The 15,885-nt window shown below is 42.8% G+C and overlaps 1 protein-coding gene across 3 annotated transcripts; it reads left to right on the top strand.

Moving 5' to 3' along the window:
- The first annotated feature begins 985 nt into the window (after positions 1-985).
- Positions 986-15,649, top strand: LSM14B (LSM family member 14B). 3 transcript variants are annotated; one of them, XM_054045665.1, is made up of 10 exons: positions 986-1,322; positions 6,252-6,415; positions 6,858-6,993; positions 7,497-7,658; positions 9,867-10,034; positions 10,219-10,296; positions 11,256-11,417; positions 11,608-11,758; positions 13,692-13,868; positions 14,255-15,649. In XM_054045665.1, the coding sequence occupies exons 1-9, from the start codon at positions 1,202-1,204 to the stop codon at positions 13,861-13,863; spliced, it is 1,314 nt and encodes a 437-aa protein (XP_053901640.1). In that variant the 5' UTR covers positions 986-1,201; the 3' UTR covers positions 13,864-13,868; positions 14,255-15,649. The 3 variants fall into 3 exon arrangements, with proteins under 3 accessions (XP_053901640.1, XP_053901642.1, XP_053901641.1); XM_054045666.1 differs by having other exon boundaries at positions 988-1,322; positions 7,497-7,613; XM_054045667.1 differs by lacking the exon at positions 7,497-7,658 and having other exon boundaries at positions 987-1,322.
- The last annotated feature ends 236 nt before the right edge of the window (positions 15,650-15,885 follow it).

Below are 15,885 nucleotides of genomic sequence, written 5' to 3'. Positions count from 1 at the left end.
AAAAACACTTTTTTTGTATTTAACACTATTATAAATGCTGGAGGCAAAGCAGGGTTTGGGGGTGGAGGCTGACAGCTCATGACCCCCCCATGTAATAACCCTTGTGACCCCCTGAGAGGTCACAACCCCCAGTTTGAGAACCCCTGTTATAGAGCCCTGGAATCTCTGCCTACTGGAATCCTGAAGGATTAAGCAAGGAGGTACTCCGGGACCTTGAGGCGTTTAGGTCTTCCTATTGTGGCCCTGCAGCTCTCTGGGGGAGGCTTCTGTTTTGTCTCTACTGCAGAGCTCTCAGGGCCTTGCTGTGCTGTAGAACTGGAGGGGGGCACTGTGGGGCCCTGGGTGGGAAGTGGAGTGCTCTGTATTCCCAGCCGCAGAGTGCACTGCTGGTATGGGGTCCACAGGGCCCAGGTACCTACAGTCCATGTTGCTATCTCTGGTAATCTCATAGCGTGTCTTGTGGCATCCTTAAAGACGCACGCAGCTTCTGAAGTGATGGCAAAAGATGAGAATTTAAATTTTCAGAAGGAAGTGTCTAGCCCTTGCGATTGCAGAGACAAGCTGGAGGGATGTGACCCAAGTGTCACCTCAAAGCTTAACCACCAGATGGCAAACAAAGAGACCCCAAAACGTATCCTCTTAAGAATCTCATGATTTGGGGGGGCCTGACTAGCAATTGTTTAATGCTTGTGGTGGGTGGGCTTCTCACCCTGTGGTCCTAGAGCACAGGAGGGTCCCAAAGAGGGGTGTGTCTGTACCCGCTGCAGGAGCGCATGCTGACAGTGGACTCCTGCACAGCCCTGCGCTGTGCCCTGCGCCGGCATCGCAGCTGGGTCAGGCGGGGGGGCTCCAGCACGCGCTCTCTGCCCCGGGGAGCAGGAGCACGTGGCACCCACTGCCGGCAGGATCACGTGCCTGCCGTCTGACCCTGTCTCTCCCGTCTGGTCAGTGATGGAGAGAGGCGCATGCGCGATGTCGCACCAGCCCCGTCTCCCTCCGCCCTATATAAGGCGCAGACGGCGGCGGCGGGGCTCCCGACTCCGCAGTGTGTGAGGGGGCGAGGCTGGGCGGGCGGTGCAGCTACCTGAGCGGCCTCTCCCCCGCGCCTAGCCAGGGCCTACGCCGCCGAGCGGAGCCACCCGCCTCCTGCCGCTTTCTCCTCAGCCCCCAGCCAGGCCGCGCGGCCGGCCCCGGCGGAGCCATGAGCTCGGGCACCCCCTACATCGGCAGCAAAATCAGCCTCATCTCCAAGGCGCAGATCCGCTACGAGGGCATCCTCTACACCATCGACACCGAGAACTCCACCGTGGCGCTGGCCAAAGGTGAGGGGCGGCCGGGCCGGGCATCCTCCGCGCGGCGGCGGCTTCTCCCCACAGGCCCGGCCCGGTGCGGGACGGGGACGTCGGGCCTAGGCAGCCGTCCCGCCGCTCGAGGGAGAATGGGGTTGCGGGGGGTCGGTGGGGAGCTGGTAGGGGGCGGGACGGCGGAGGCAGCGGCGCGGGGCTCTGCGGAACGACGTGCCCGGGCCCATGGACGCGGAGACGGCTGAGCTGGGGCCGGGAGCCCTGCCGCGGCTGGCCACCCCCGGACTCGGGGGCTGGGGGCCCCGGCAGCGCCTCCCTGCCGTGGCTCCCCCCCGATGGTGCCTGGACCTCGGCTTCAGTCCGTGTTAAATCTCTCGCCGTGTCTGGGATGCTCTTCCAGCCCCCACGCGCCTGGACAATGAGCCGAGGGAGGTGTAAACAGGCAGCAGCTGGAGCCAAGCTGCTCTGCAGGGGTGGTCTGGCGAAAGCCCCGGGGACCCCGCGTCTTAGTTCAGTCAGACTCCGGCTCCAGCTCGGAAATACCCACCTGCCCAAGCTCAAGTGGGGAGGCAGACTGAGGAGCAAAGCCTTAATTACAGCCGGGGCTGGTTCATTTAGCTGTGGCCTCTTTCATGATTCAGCATTTGATTAATTACTTTACAGTGCCAGAGCGATCTCCTACAGTATTGTGAGCCTGGCTTGTAGTGCAAATGGTCAAATGCAAGAAAGTCAAATGTTCACAAGAGAACTAACTGCTGGATATACTGCCGCTTACTTGGAGGCTGGTGGGAATATTACAAGGCCTTCTTCGGACACCTGTTTAATTTCTCAAGCATAGCGTAGTAATTCAGCTTTTTTTGTGATGAAAAATTGTGAAAGAGTTGCTAGTGTCTGAAGTTCACCTGTTAGTCTTAAACAGCCCCACTTCTTTCTCTTACAATAATTTAGTCATAACATTCAGTTCTAACAATTGAATTGATTTTTACTGCCCTACTTCATATGCTTTCTATTACTTGGATGATAAAATAATTCTGCAGTGTTTGGATTGGGTGAGTAACAGATCAGAGTGTTTGTGGAAATAGAAGAATCTTAATTTCTATTACATTTTTTGTGTAAAATAATGTACAAACCCTAAATCTTGGTTCCTCATTTTAATACTTGTGATCAAGAATTGGACTACGTTCAAACTGAATAATGCTCTGAAATAGTAGTCTCTTGTGCAGTGCCCTTAAATCCTATGTATAATCCTTAGTCTGTTTACCTGTTTTTTTGACACTGCTTTTCTGGTTCCTATCTTGCAGACTGCTTCGTCACTTACTCCTTATTTTGCTATCTGTCCTTGGGCATACTGATCTTGATTCTCTCCTAGTCTTTGGCTGTCCTTATTTTCATCTACCACCTACACAAGTGACTCCCAAACTTGCTTCTGTCTAGAATCTTAGTTCTGTTTGCCATCTCATACAGTCTCTCAAACCAGATTTCTTCCATGCTGCTTTTCTAATCATGCCACTATCCTTCTCCTATTTCCAGCCTCCTGTCTCAGTGTAAGCTTTGGTTTTCTTCGTCTCTGCCATGTATCTTTAATTTTGTTGCCTTCTCGATCTTCACACTTCACCGTCTCCTCATTTTCCTAATGGGGGAAAAGACTTCGTGCCTTCGTAATGTCTAACTTTCCTCATCAGCACTCCTTCCTCTCCAGTCTGTTGAAAATGTTACTTCTAAAATCATTGAACTCTGCCTGTGTCTCAAACTTTAATCCTTCTACTAGCAATCTCTTACTGCATCAGATTCAAGGACCTCATCTTTTTGTCTTTCCATACTGGGAAGTATTCAGGGGACCCAGGCAATCTTTCCTGGTCCACAGTTCTTATGTGCCGATCTGCAGATAAAGAAAATCTAACTTGGATGTTTGAAACCTACTTAAAATGAGTTTATTTTGAATTTGAGATATCTGACTAACTTCAAATAATAAGATGTAGCTGAGCAGGATTTACCTCCACATAAGCATGCCTGTGTCTAAAGCTATGTACTTCATCACATCCTTTACAAAGCCTGAGTAACAGATTGTATGTAAGGAAGCTAGGAGAAGAGAATGGAATTCAGTTGGATCCCAACACCGCTGTCTGTCAGCTGGAACAGCAGGGCTATGGCTGCTTTGTCCTTTGAGTAGAGGTCCTAGCATCCATATATACACAAATGCAATTTTTTTACCTTTATCCTATCTACACTGCTGATTCAGAGCCTCCTTTGTAATGAGTGGGATGCAGCAGTCTCCTCTGTAGCCTTTGTTTTCCACCTAGCACTCACTACTTCAGTGCTTAAGTGGAGTGCCTTTCACAGGACCTTGGTACTAGAAGAATGTCTTCATATGTATTACATTAGTAGGGAAAAATACGTGCTGTTTTCCTTAGAAATAAAGCTATAAGTCTTAAAGTATTTTGGATGTTGGTCACTTTTTTAATTTGGTTCACTACCTGCAGCGTATTGACATCTGTGTTGTAACTTAATTTCTTAACTGACAGATTCATATTCCATTGTTAAAATGCTACTTTATAAGTTTTTCAAATCAAATTTTGCTTTTTTGCAAGACTAAGATTTCTTAAACTACAGGATTTATGTCAGTGTTTTCTGATGCCTGACAATAATAGTGCTGCAGTCATACTTAGACCCATGCCATTGTGACAGAAGTGTGGCTCATAAATAAGACCTTGATTTGTTTGGAGAAGTAGAGAAGCATTTTGAAGTCTTGACAGAATCTCTCAAATAGCAGATAGCTAGCAAATGCTAGCTATGTCCCTTTAAAAGACTTGCAATAAGACTTCTGTCCAATGTCCTAGGTGTCCTAACGTTTTAGATCAGTAAGGTCTCAGCAGTACAGAAATAATCATGTCAGCAGGAACTAACCCAGACATCTATAGAAACTCCTTTCCCACCCCCTTATCATTTTGGGACATAGACTCTCAATTTTCTCTAAAACTGACAGACTTCTTTTGCAGTGTGCCTGGAAGGTCACCACATTTGGGCTATTTCAGGCCAAGGGAGGACCAAGCTATAGAATTTTGGGGCTATCACAGAACACCCTACCAGCTGCTGCCTCTCTGAGGGGATCCAGCTTGGGTAGCCCCTGCTGACTGCAGATATGGTAGTATGGCATGGGGAGAGGCAGTCCTTCAAATAGGCTGGTCTCAGGCCATTTAGGCTTTTACACATCAAAACACGTTAAACTGCACCTGGAGAATGATGGGCAGCCTTTGCAGATCCCAGAGCACTCCTAGGTTGTGGTGTTGAGGTAGCTTAAAAGACTTTTGCAGACTCAGCAGTGCTGGAACAGAGAGGAGCATTAATCAGTTACTAGTGTCCTAGTCCTGTTCCAAGGATGTGCCACATAATGTAGTGCTCTGCATTGACCTGTAAGGAGAATGACTGACACTAGTCCTGCTGAAATATGAGCAACATCTTAGTCTGTGCTTCAAGAAACTGCAAATCCAGAAGTCCATTCAGTGCAACTTTGCAGTTTAGTGGTAGCTCAATGTTCGCAAAATGTAGTTAAGCTGTGTTTGAGTTCTTTGCTTAAGATGCAAGGCAGGCAGTATATGTATTAATCATGAAACCAATGGCATTACTCTCTGGGAGTGGAGAGAGGTGAATGTGTATGTATTAACTTGGACTTTACCTGTATCTATCACACGCTTTCATGAAAAATTAAAAATGTCAAGGTTTGAACTCTAAAGCTTTAAATGGAGTGGGACTAGAGCTGGATGAAATATTTTTTGGTGATTGATTAACTTATTCTATGAAAAACAAATTTGGATTGACCAGAAGTATTCATGAATTTGTGCTGAGGTCATCAAATAGTTTTGACCAAGTAATAGGGTTTTTTGATAATGTCAAAACAATGTTTTGTTTCAACTATACTTGACCTTTTTGGGGGGGAGGGGCATTTTGCCAAAAGCAAAGGAAAATTAGCTTCACAAAATACTTGTAGGGGTAGGAGGAGAGATTTTTAACTTGTCTTCCACATTACAGTCCAGTGCCCTTGCCACTGGGCTATGACATCTTCTGATAAGAGACCTTCTCAGTCTCTTGTGTTGCAGCTGTTCACTTTTTTACTAAAGAAACTAGTCATTGGAGCAGGAACTAGAACTTGAATATCTCACATTCTAGGTGAGGGCATTAACCACCAGATGAGTCATCCTCACTTTTTTCCTATTCCAGTGACAATTGTAACAACAGCCCAGGTGGGTACCCAAACCACTGGACTAAAGGTTATAAGAGCTGCTGCTCCTAAGTGTTCTGTGAACCTAGTCCTCCTTTGCTTTTGGCAGATTGCCCAAATTGTGGCTGGGGGATCAAGCTGGGATGTTTTTGACTCTTTGGAAAGATTCAGCAAATGAGAATGTTTGGCCCAAAACTAATTAACTTTTTTTGGCATTGCCAGTGAACAAAACAAGTGCATTATTTGCTCAGCTGTAGTTGGGACCTCGCTGCCTGTGACGGCCCCTCTTCTTGTGCTGTTCTGCCACAGTTGTGGTGGTTGGAGGAACTCAAGCTGGATTCCCCAGTTTAAGAGGCTGACAGTAGATCAGTCTTGGGTAAGGGGGCGGTGGCAGCTCATCTTAGAAACAGGCTTCATCAATACAAAATAGCCCAAGTCATTCACTTTAAGAATCACCTGTTTACATGGACTACTGCTGAGGTGGGCTTTAGAAAAATCAAATGTGTGAGGGTCAGGAGTTGTTCGTTCTAACTGTGACCTGACTTCTGGGGAGGGTGTGGTGGGGGGTGGTTGTGTGTGTGTATATGCATATTGTAGCAGGGATCCTTAGAGTACATGCCCTTTGCTGTGGCATAAAGCTAAACTTCACCCAAAACTATAATGTGCTGGAGAAACAAGTGGCAGTACTAATAGAGGTTAATATCTACTATTTTCTCTCTTAAATGTTCCAGTGCGGTCATTTGGTACTGAAGACCGACCCACAGACAGACCTGCTCCTCCAAGAGAAGAGATTTATGAATACATAATTTTCCGGGGAAGTGACATCAAAGACATTACTGTATGTGAACCTCCTAAAGCTCAGCATACTCTGCCTCAGGATCCTGCTATTGTCCAAGTAAGAATTTCAATTTGAAATGGTGGTAGACCGTTTTGAGGCAAAATACTAGCAATTCAAAGCTTGGCCTAAACCACCAGGCTTCGGGTTATAAAGGTGGTGGTACAAAACTAAAGGTCTGTGTAAATGTTTCCAAGAACTTTCATAATTCAAGTGGAAACACTGGTTTTCAACCCAATACCTTCTTCAGTCTTTGTGGCCAAAGTATTGCAGCATTGAAAACCTGGTAAGCAGTCCAGATTTTAATTGACCCAGGTGAAATCACTGCTGTAAGTGATCTTTAAATATTTTCATAAATTGACATTTTAAACAGTCAGTGTTTAGTACTAGAAGCACTAAATCCTCAACTGCAAGGACAGTGGGGAAATAGGAAATGCAAGAGTTCAGAAACTGCTGGGTCCTGTCAGTGGAAATGTACTTACACTATTCTCTTGTTATGCAGTCTTCACTGGGCTCTGCCTCTACATCATCCTTCCAGCCACATGTGCCTTATAGTCCATTTAGAGGCATGCAGCACTACAGCCAGCTTGCTGCCAGCTCTTTACTTAGCCAGCAATATGCAGCTTCCTTAGGTTTAGGTGAGTAAAAGCTTGAAGATGTGCTCTTTGAAATTGTACCCCGTCTTTAAGGCGTGGTTTCACAAGGGTTTGTGCCCTAGCGTTACTAATAACTACATTTTCTGAATTGACTGTTTGCTTTAACTGCTGACAGAGGATACAACCAGCCTTATGAAATGAGGCTTAATTGTAAAAAATGTTAAAGAAATTTCTCTGTATAGAGACAGTAAGAACAGTAAATGAGTCTAATAGCATCTGTTTGGAAGTTTATATATAAAAAAGCTTAAACATTTGGTTATTGACTTAATGAGGACATAGTCTGTTTCTAGTTTAAGATGACCTGCAGATTCTGCACTCTGATAAAGAAAATTCTCAGTACCGTAGGAAAGGACTCCAAATAGGTAGCATCTCAATACTATTCTAGGTAACTTCTTGTATCTCTTTCCAAGTCCTCACAGTGTCTCAGCTACCTTGCCTTATTTGTGTACCTTTTTTGCTTTCTCTTCTCCCCTCTGTCTCTTTAGAGAAACTGGTAAGCCCTCCAACATCAGCAGCTGCTTCCAGCCCTAGCTCTTCTCCGTCTCCACAACCTGTTTCAGAACCTGACATGTCTTCCGAGCCACATCAGCTCTCTTCCAAGGGTAACAGCAGTTTGAGGACTCCAAATGTTTGGAAGAACCTGCATGGTGTTTGCAAAACATTCTATTCTGCTTGTTAACCCTCTCAAAATGACAGTACTTGTGTGTAACTTTAGCAAAACTGATACATCGTTCTTAGTTCTTTGTTTTGGACCATTTGTTAGAGCTCTGGCTTACTGCTACTCTAGGATAATTGGCTGGGGAAGGAGAACAAGTACAGGATAGTGGTTAGTCTTCATAGGGAAGGCTGGTTGCAGAAGATGTTTGCTTGTTGGGACATAACAATAGATATTTGCCAGCTTACAGAATGGCATGAAATGGACCTTTCCTTTCAGTAGAGGAAGGAATGATGCTTACAGCCCTGCAAATCCATGGATATCCACTTTATATCTGTGGACATCCACAGATGCAGATACAAATTTTGTTTCTGGGTAGGGCTATAATGGTACTAAGTTCTGGGGTAACTGCTAATTAGCTAGGTCCTTAAAGAAATACTAGAGCCTTCTCCCATTTGTGATTGGAGAGGAATTTTTGAATGTGTTCCACACTTGACATGGGCCACTGCAAATAGCTCTCTGCTTCAGTAGGTGGTGCATGAATGCAGCATTCGTGCTTTACTCATTGAACCTCTTGTTTGACAATCTGCATTCATGGAAACTATCATATCTGAACAAAGACATGACAGTTGGTCGAGCTTAAATTTTATGCACTATAGTGAATCCAGTTCACAAGTAGGTTCAGGGAAAACTAGGTTGAAGAGCTTTGCAGTGTTTTTCAGGGCAAATAGTGTGGGTACAATCCACATGTGCAAGTAGCTGTCATGAATCCGCTTATAATCTACACTTTAAAAAAAATGCTTGGGTCAAGTTAGAAAGCAAACGTGCATAGCTTCCCCCCTCTTTTTGGCCCATCTCTATCTCTGTGTACCATATCAAAGATCCAATTAAAGTAAGCTTCAAAATGATGCTTGCTGATATTAAGCCTTCCCAGTACTTACTATCCAGACCTACTCTAAGGGTATTTCTGGTTTATTCTTGTGAAAGTCTTAAGTGTGTACTAGATTAGTATGTGGCACAATAGAGACTCCTAGAAATAGAAAGCAGATTCAGGATGCACTAAAATAAGCAATGACTTGGCTTGTGTAATGGTGCAATGCATTTCTTGATCTTAAACTGAACCAATTGCATGGAAGCAAATATCTGTCCTCACTTATGCAAAACTACCTACATTCTGTTCATCAAATTTTATGTTCATATAAAGAATTAAGTGAGATGTCTCGAAGTACCAAACCTTAACTTCTTTGCAACCATAAGGAATGAGTATTTGTCTGAACATTTATTTACTTTCTAATATGGCTTGTTAGACTTCACACCGTCGAGATAAGTTCCTAAATGTGTCATGTTTCAACACCTTTTTTTACACCAAGTCCAGGAGGTTGGTTAAGGTTGAAATGTTACCCTCTAACTCCTGTACTGTGCTTTAATATCTAGGATACATTGAGACTGGACTAGTTTCAACTTGTTTCTGGGTTTTCTTGGTGGTGGTCTTTTTTAACAGTACCCAACTACTTGATGTAGTGTCCTTATGGAAGGACTTCCAAAGGCATATAAATGTGACTTGTACTTGATGGACCATAACTATTAGAGCCATTAAACATTTATTTTAACAATAGATCTGACATTGATGACACATTAATCTGGTTCTGCATATCAAAAAGCTGTGTACAGTAAAAGTTATGCACATTGAGACTCACAACTACTTTGAAAAGGAAGCACTTCCAGGAAAAGTCTGAAGCCAGCTTCTTTTAGCTAAAAAATATATTTATTCTGTAAAATCGTACACAAACAAGAATACCTAATGAAGAGAAATGGGAATTTGTATATTTTGGAAGCTTATTGTGCATATATAGTGACTTCTTAATTTGATATGCATATTAACTTTGTCCTTAACTATTATTATAAAGGAGCAAATTGTTAACTTGCATTCTTCAAGAGTAAAATTGTTGACTTGATTTATGGACCTGAGCTCATGGGCCAAAACTTGTATGCCAACACTTACTCATATGTAGTGAGATGCATACCAAACTCCCATAGCAGAATAATGGAAGTGCCTAGGAGGTTCTGTGCAGGCATTGAAATCTGTTTTTGATCATGGAGGTAGATGGGGTTCAGGAGCACTGTTGTAATTCTTTCATGCAGTACTTCCTGGAATGCAACTAAAAAACTAGTTATTGTAATCACCCCTTTGTTTTTCCAGGTACTGGCTTCCCATTGGTTCACCCCATACGCAAAAGCCCCATGGTGGAGCAGGCTGTTCAGACTGGTCCAGTTGATAACATGAATCAAAAAAAGCCACCTCCAGCAAAAGTAGTTTCCGGGATCCAACGCAATGGAAGGCAGATTCCGCAAAGTAGTAAGACAAATGGTATACCAAAGTCTTGTTTTCAAATGTGTATTTGGTAGAGCTTCCTTCAGAAAAATGTTGAAGTAATTTATCAAGCAGGCTTAAGGACTGTTCTAAGTTGGCATACCTTAGAAGTTGAAAGCTAACTTTGTTCTTATATGCTTGGGTTATAAACAGTCTTCCTTTCCTGGTTTCTTTGCTGTAGACACAGTTCAGCCACCACCTGTGCAAACTCAAGGCCAGGTGAATGATGAAAACAGAAGACCTCAAAGGAGAAGATCGGGTAGGCTAACTTTACTTTAAACAGACAAACTGCCTTATAGAACTCAAATTCTCTGCTCCATATAATTGAGAATACTGGCTAACGTAAGATGCTTATGAGCAGCACCACGTTAATAGTAATAAAATAAAGAGGGCACATGGAACAAAACAGCCAAAAGAGCATTCAGGCATGCAGAAGTAATGCTTCCTTAGCTCCAGAGGTGGTTCTGCAAGAACCTTGCAGAGCCATAGAGAACATACCAGGGGAGAATTGCTCTGTTGTCTCCCCTGAAACTCCAGTACATCTTGTAAACTTGCTATAAATTGTTGTCTTTACACAGGCTACCTCTCATACTGTGTAAGGATCTTCAAAAGGGATTTGAGGTAGCCGTAACCAGCCAGATCATGTTATCTCAACTCATCTAAGTTGTCTTCCTCATGTATTGTAGAGAACCATTTAACTGGTTCCAGCCTTGTGTGGGTTTCCTCAAATCTGTACATATCCCAATGTGTGTGGATTTATGGGCTTAAATTCCTTCAGATTCCTGGGAAAACTAATTGTTTAGTTTTTTCCCCACAGACTGCTTGGCGTTATCTTTATAGTAGTTGAATGCAACAGTGTCAGGGAAAGTTGGTTGTAGTCCTCTAACTTAACAGTTATATGCATCCGAAGAAGTGGGCTGTAGTCCACAAAAGCTTATGCTCTAATAAATTTCTTAGTCTCTAAGGTGCCACAAGTACTCCCGTTCTTCTTTTAACTTAACAGTAAGACTTAACAGCCAAGAATGTTTTCCAAAAAGTTAAAGTATTGCTCTAATGTTCTTCTACAGTGAAGATCAGATGTCTCTTTCAAAGAGGTGTGGCATAATCACAGGACTGGAAGCCAGAAACTCCTGAGTTCTAATCCTGGTTTCTCTGGCCTTGACCAAGTCATTTAACCTTCCTACGTGTTACCAAGTGTTTAAACTCTCCTGCTTTCAGGAAACAGGAGAACCAGAAATCGTTCTAGAGGACAAAATAGACCAGCCACTGTGAAGGAAAACACAATAAAGTTTGAAGGTGACTTTGATTTTGAAAGTGCAAATGCACAGTTCAACAGAGAGGAACTTGATAAAGAATTCAAGAAGAAACTGAATTTTAAAGGTTTGTGTCTTTATTAAATGTAAGTGGCTTTGCTAATTTTAAGGATGGTGTATAGACAACCTCTTGCTCTGAGAAATTACGTGACTGGAGATTCTTCCCTATTTTAATCAATCTAGTTTGAGGAGCAAGAAAACTTATGGCTCTTCAGTATATGCAGCAAGGAAGTGTGTAATTAATCTTCTATTTTCAGATGACAAAGCTGAGGCAGGGGAAGAAAAGAGTGATCCTGGAGTAGCATCTCAGAATGATGGCAATGCAGATGAAGACCTCCTTGGACCCAATTGCTATTATGATAAATCAAAGTCTTTCTTTGACAACATCTCTTCAGAACTAAAATCCAGGTAATTATCTTTCTGATGCTCAGCCTGTCTTATACCCCTTAGTGCCGGCAGTATATTAGTGAGGGTCTAGGCTAGACAAAGCCTAGCCATTTATAGGAACATGGATAAATGAAACACTGCATCTTGAAAGGCTTCTTCTATTCTGAAGTTTTAGATCAATAACCAGGCTTTTGGAAGGCATGTGGCCCTAGAATTCGACAGCTCACTAGACACTACTAAACTTACAAATAGTGATATCTGATCTTAGAACAAATTGCAGTCTTGGGTTTTTTTCTTTTTGGGGGGGGGGGAGGGAATTCACTTGACTTAAGCACTTGTTCACATCTGAGTTTAAAGTTATGCTTTTGGTGTATCAGATTGAACGCAAGACATCCAAAAGGTGAACTATTGGAATATCATAAACTGCAATATCTTAGACATTCTAGAAACTGTTTTAAAATATCCTTAACTTTACCTAATTTTTTCCACTTATTCTTTACCATTTGTCCTCCAAGCCTGAATCTGTTCCATTAAGATTATGGAGAGTTGCTTGCTGTTCTTCCAGACACAAGTGTTGCAGTGTTTGTAGGGGAAAGTCTAAATCCAAGTTGTTCTATGCTTCCATTAGAATTTCCTAAAGATAATTGCTTAATTTAAGGATTTTATTTAAAACATTGTCTCTAAATTGTGTCCCTTTAAATGTCTGTTTAAAAAAAAAAAAGTTCTCCCGGGTTTTAAAATCCCCTGATAACCTATCCATTCCTGTGTCCTTACCAGACAGCTGGTGGCTAGATTGCCCTTAACTTTTTTCTGAAGTTCTAAACCACCTCCTCTCCCATTACTGTATGCTGCACTTCCTTGGCTAACAGATGCATTTTTATCCTTCTAAGTCATAATTGCACTCTTTTTCTTCCTATATAAATTGTGCAAAGTAATCAATGTACACTTTTGGGGGGGGAAGGGGTGGGAAGGTGTAGAGTAGAGCTGTTGTAGAAGTCAGACTTCTAATGCTTTAATCCAGGCTCTGCTGTTGAATTTGTGTGGGCCTTAGGCAAATCACTTCATCTGTTTCCTTGCACCCTCTTTTTCCCTATTTAGACTGTAAGCTCTTGATTCCAGGAACTGCTCTTGTACAGCAGCTTGCACAAAAGCCCTGATCTTGGTTGATTCTAGGGGCTGCTGTAATTCTGAATCTTTAAACAATGACTTTGCCTATCGGTGTCAGCACTCAAGCCCAACATTGATAGTCTCATTTGTTGACAGTGGAACTCAGAAATATAATCCTGTTTTTCCATACAGTTACTATAAGTAGTATAGTGATATACACAAAAAGAACAGGAGTACTTGTGGCACCTTAGAGACTAACAAATTATTAGAGCATAAGCTTTCGTGGACTACAGCCCACTTCTTGGGATGCATATTTGTTAGTCTCTAAGGTGCCACAAGTACTCCTGTTCTTCTTTTTGCGGATACAGACTAACACGGCTGCTACTCTGATAGTGATATACAGTTACTCTTTCTGTGGGGAAGGAGTAGTCTAGTGCTTTCTAGTTACTAAAGCTGGTCTAAAACAGGAACTCCTTTTCTGGTTGTCATGATTGAAACTTGGTAGAACTTAATTGCTCTAAAGGTACCAATAGTATTTCAGGAAAACAGGTGGTGGGTACTGTAGCACTATTGAAACTACTGTTCAGTCCCTTTAAGGCACTTGTGGTTCCTGCTTCCAGTTGGGGTGAAATGGTAACTAACAAGATATGACCATTGAGCCGTCCCTTAATATGTGACAAGTCCAAGGCTTGAGTAAGGGTGCAGAGAAGGCAGGGTGCAGCATATCAGTCTTTCTAGATCTCTGTAAAATGATTTCCTTGCTCCTGCACAAGTGGGACGGACTTTCACAAAACATCTTCTGAATAATGGTCATGCTTGACTCAAGCCTGACTGCAGTCTTGTTCAGTTCCAGGCGTACAACATGGGCTGAAGAAAGGAAGCTTAATACAGAGACATTTGGCGTGTCTGGCAGGTTTCTTCGTGGACGTAGCTTTCGTGGTGGATTTCGAGGTGGAAGGGGTAGTGGAGCAGCACGGCGAAACCAAACAACTCACAGAGCTGGTACTGGAAGAGTGTAGTGGAGGCAAGTTTTGTAGCAAATGCTGTGTCAATTTTTACCTTGGCTGCTAGTTTTGCAAGCAGACCAAAGGTGATTCCTTATGGATGCACCTTTCATCCTCTTCATATTGGGTGGTATCTGGGTAGAGCAGCCTTAACAACGTCATTGTCATGCCACTCATGGTTACTCTTTGCTGTGGTTGACATTCTGACCAAGTCTGAATAAAAGTGGCCCTTGCCTTCCTCCCAAGATAATAGAATGCAAAACGTTGAGGTTGCATTTGTGATTTAGTTGAGCAAAGTGTAGCTTGACCAGGGGAACTAATCTCAGATTGGTGTTTCTGTGGGCATGGATGGGAAAGAGGTGGGATTGGTCTCCTTTATTTGATGCCTAATACTCTCTCTCTGCAGGCTCTAAATTCCTCTGCCATGAAGATGAAAATTATGTATATAGGATGAAAACGAACTGCTGTACCAATGTGGGATAAGAATAAGTCCTTGTTTACTGTCTGAAAGTCAGTGACAGAAGTTCATGTACTACTGCTTGTATTTTGGGCTTCAGCTTAATTTGAACCAGCATCTGAGAGCTGGAATATTTTTGGAAGAGGGAATGTGTTCAGGGTTATCTTCTTTGGCGTCTTTTTTTTTTCTTCCCCCAAAGTGCAGGCTAACTTAAAATATGGTTCTTCTTTCTGGGACTCTATAAGGTTGCTGTAGTTGAAACAAAGTAAAACTCCCTTTCTGTACCCTGAAGATCATGCTATTTTAACTTTCTTTAAAACCGAACCAAAGCTCACTGGAAGTAAACCAGCTAACTTGTTTGTTCTGAGCAACCAAATGTACCCTTTGCTGCTGCTGATCTCTCATTGTTAAGGCAGCGTAACTTCAGTAGCATGTGGTCTGGAAATAGATTTCCACGGCTGAAGGGGTTGTGTATAGTGTGACTTGGGGATACTGGGTGGCTGCTGATCATGTGATAGTGTAAAAAAAGTGTACAGTTATTTGCAAGTCCACTACTCTTTCAGGGTACTGCACGATTCCATGCAATGGCACAAAATCAGTCACTTGGGGCTGTCTCTGAAGTCCTGTTTGGAGGAAAAAGCCCAAAGCCTCTAACTAGCCAGGTTCTATGTAGGGAAGAGTGCTATGCTGTATATCCTCACTCATTAAGAGTGCTAGAACAGCAAGTGATCTCCTACATGCAGTGTTAAATACTCCATGAAATGTTCTTGCGGTAGCTTACCTGTAAACTAAGCAAGAATAAAGATGGAGAAACCTCTGAAAAGGAGCAATTTGAGGGATGGCTTATGACTTATTGCCCCCAACAGTACCAGATTGTGTAAACCGTATACACTGCAAACAGCTTTATGTACACTAGTAGTACTCTGTGATGGGACACTATATAGAATGTTGCTTTCCCTAAACTAAAAGGGCAGCCCATGTAATGAAGCTTATCGGATGGGTGTTTTTAATTTGTTTTCTCTAACCCCCAAACTGTAAATAGTTTTTTTTAAGAGGTGTGGGGGGAATTGGGGGGAGGGGTTATAAACTTGTTTGCATGAATAAGTGGGTTAAGCTCTTAGTTATTAGGCGTGTTCCTTTCATGGTTGGTGGGGAATTTTGTTGAAAAAGCACTTTGATAACTGAACCCATTACAAGCCAGAATTTTAATTTATGCATTGACTAAGTTACTGTAAAAGCTTGGATTTATTTTTGTTAGGACTTCATTGTTAAGAATTAGAACAGAGCTGCCCCATTGCTATGGAGTAATGTAAATTGTAATAAACATGTATATGTTTAACACTTCTCCCATTTTTGTTCCTGTAAATGGCTAACAGTTGGTTGCTTGAAGGAATGTTACTCAGTGGCTTAATGGCTGAAACCTCTGGTTTGAAATAAGCCAGAGACCTAGTATCTAATGAATGATGGGCTTGGTGTTAATCACAGCCAGAAATGTCTAACTTCTATTTGTATGAAAAAACTCGACCAATCTGTACTTCTTCCACAGCTTCATACTTCCATCCCTTCATTTTGGATGGCTG

This window comes from Malaclemys terrapin, chromosome 12, assembly GCF_027887155.1.
Source record: "Malaclemys terrapin pileata isolate rMalTer1 chromosome 12, rMalTer1.hap1, whole genome shotgun sequence".
Taxonomy (NCBI): Eukaryota; Metazoa; Chordata; order Testudines; family Emydidae; genus Malaclemys; species Malaclemys terrapin.
The sequence above is the reverse complement of the archived record's forward strand: the minus strand, read 5'-3'. Positions and strand labels throughout refer to the sequence as shown.

What these genes read in the sequence shown, in the direction of transcription:
- LSM14B (XM_054045665.1), top strand. Translation starts at nt 1,202, where the DNA reads ATGAGCTCGGGCACCCCCTACATCGGCAGCAAAATCAGCCTCATCTCC. An exon ending in AGGATCCTGCTATTGTCCAA is followed by an intron (nt 6,416 to 6,857) that starts GTAAGAATTTCA and finishes CTTGTTATGCAG; the next exon opens with TCTTCACTGGGCTCTGCCTC. An exon ending in GCAAAGTAGTAAGACAAATG is followed by an intron (nt 10,035 to 10,218) that starts GTATACCAAAGT and finishes TCTTTGCTGTAG; the next exon opens with ACACAGTTCAGCCACCACCT.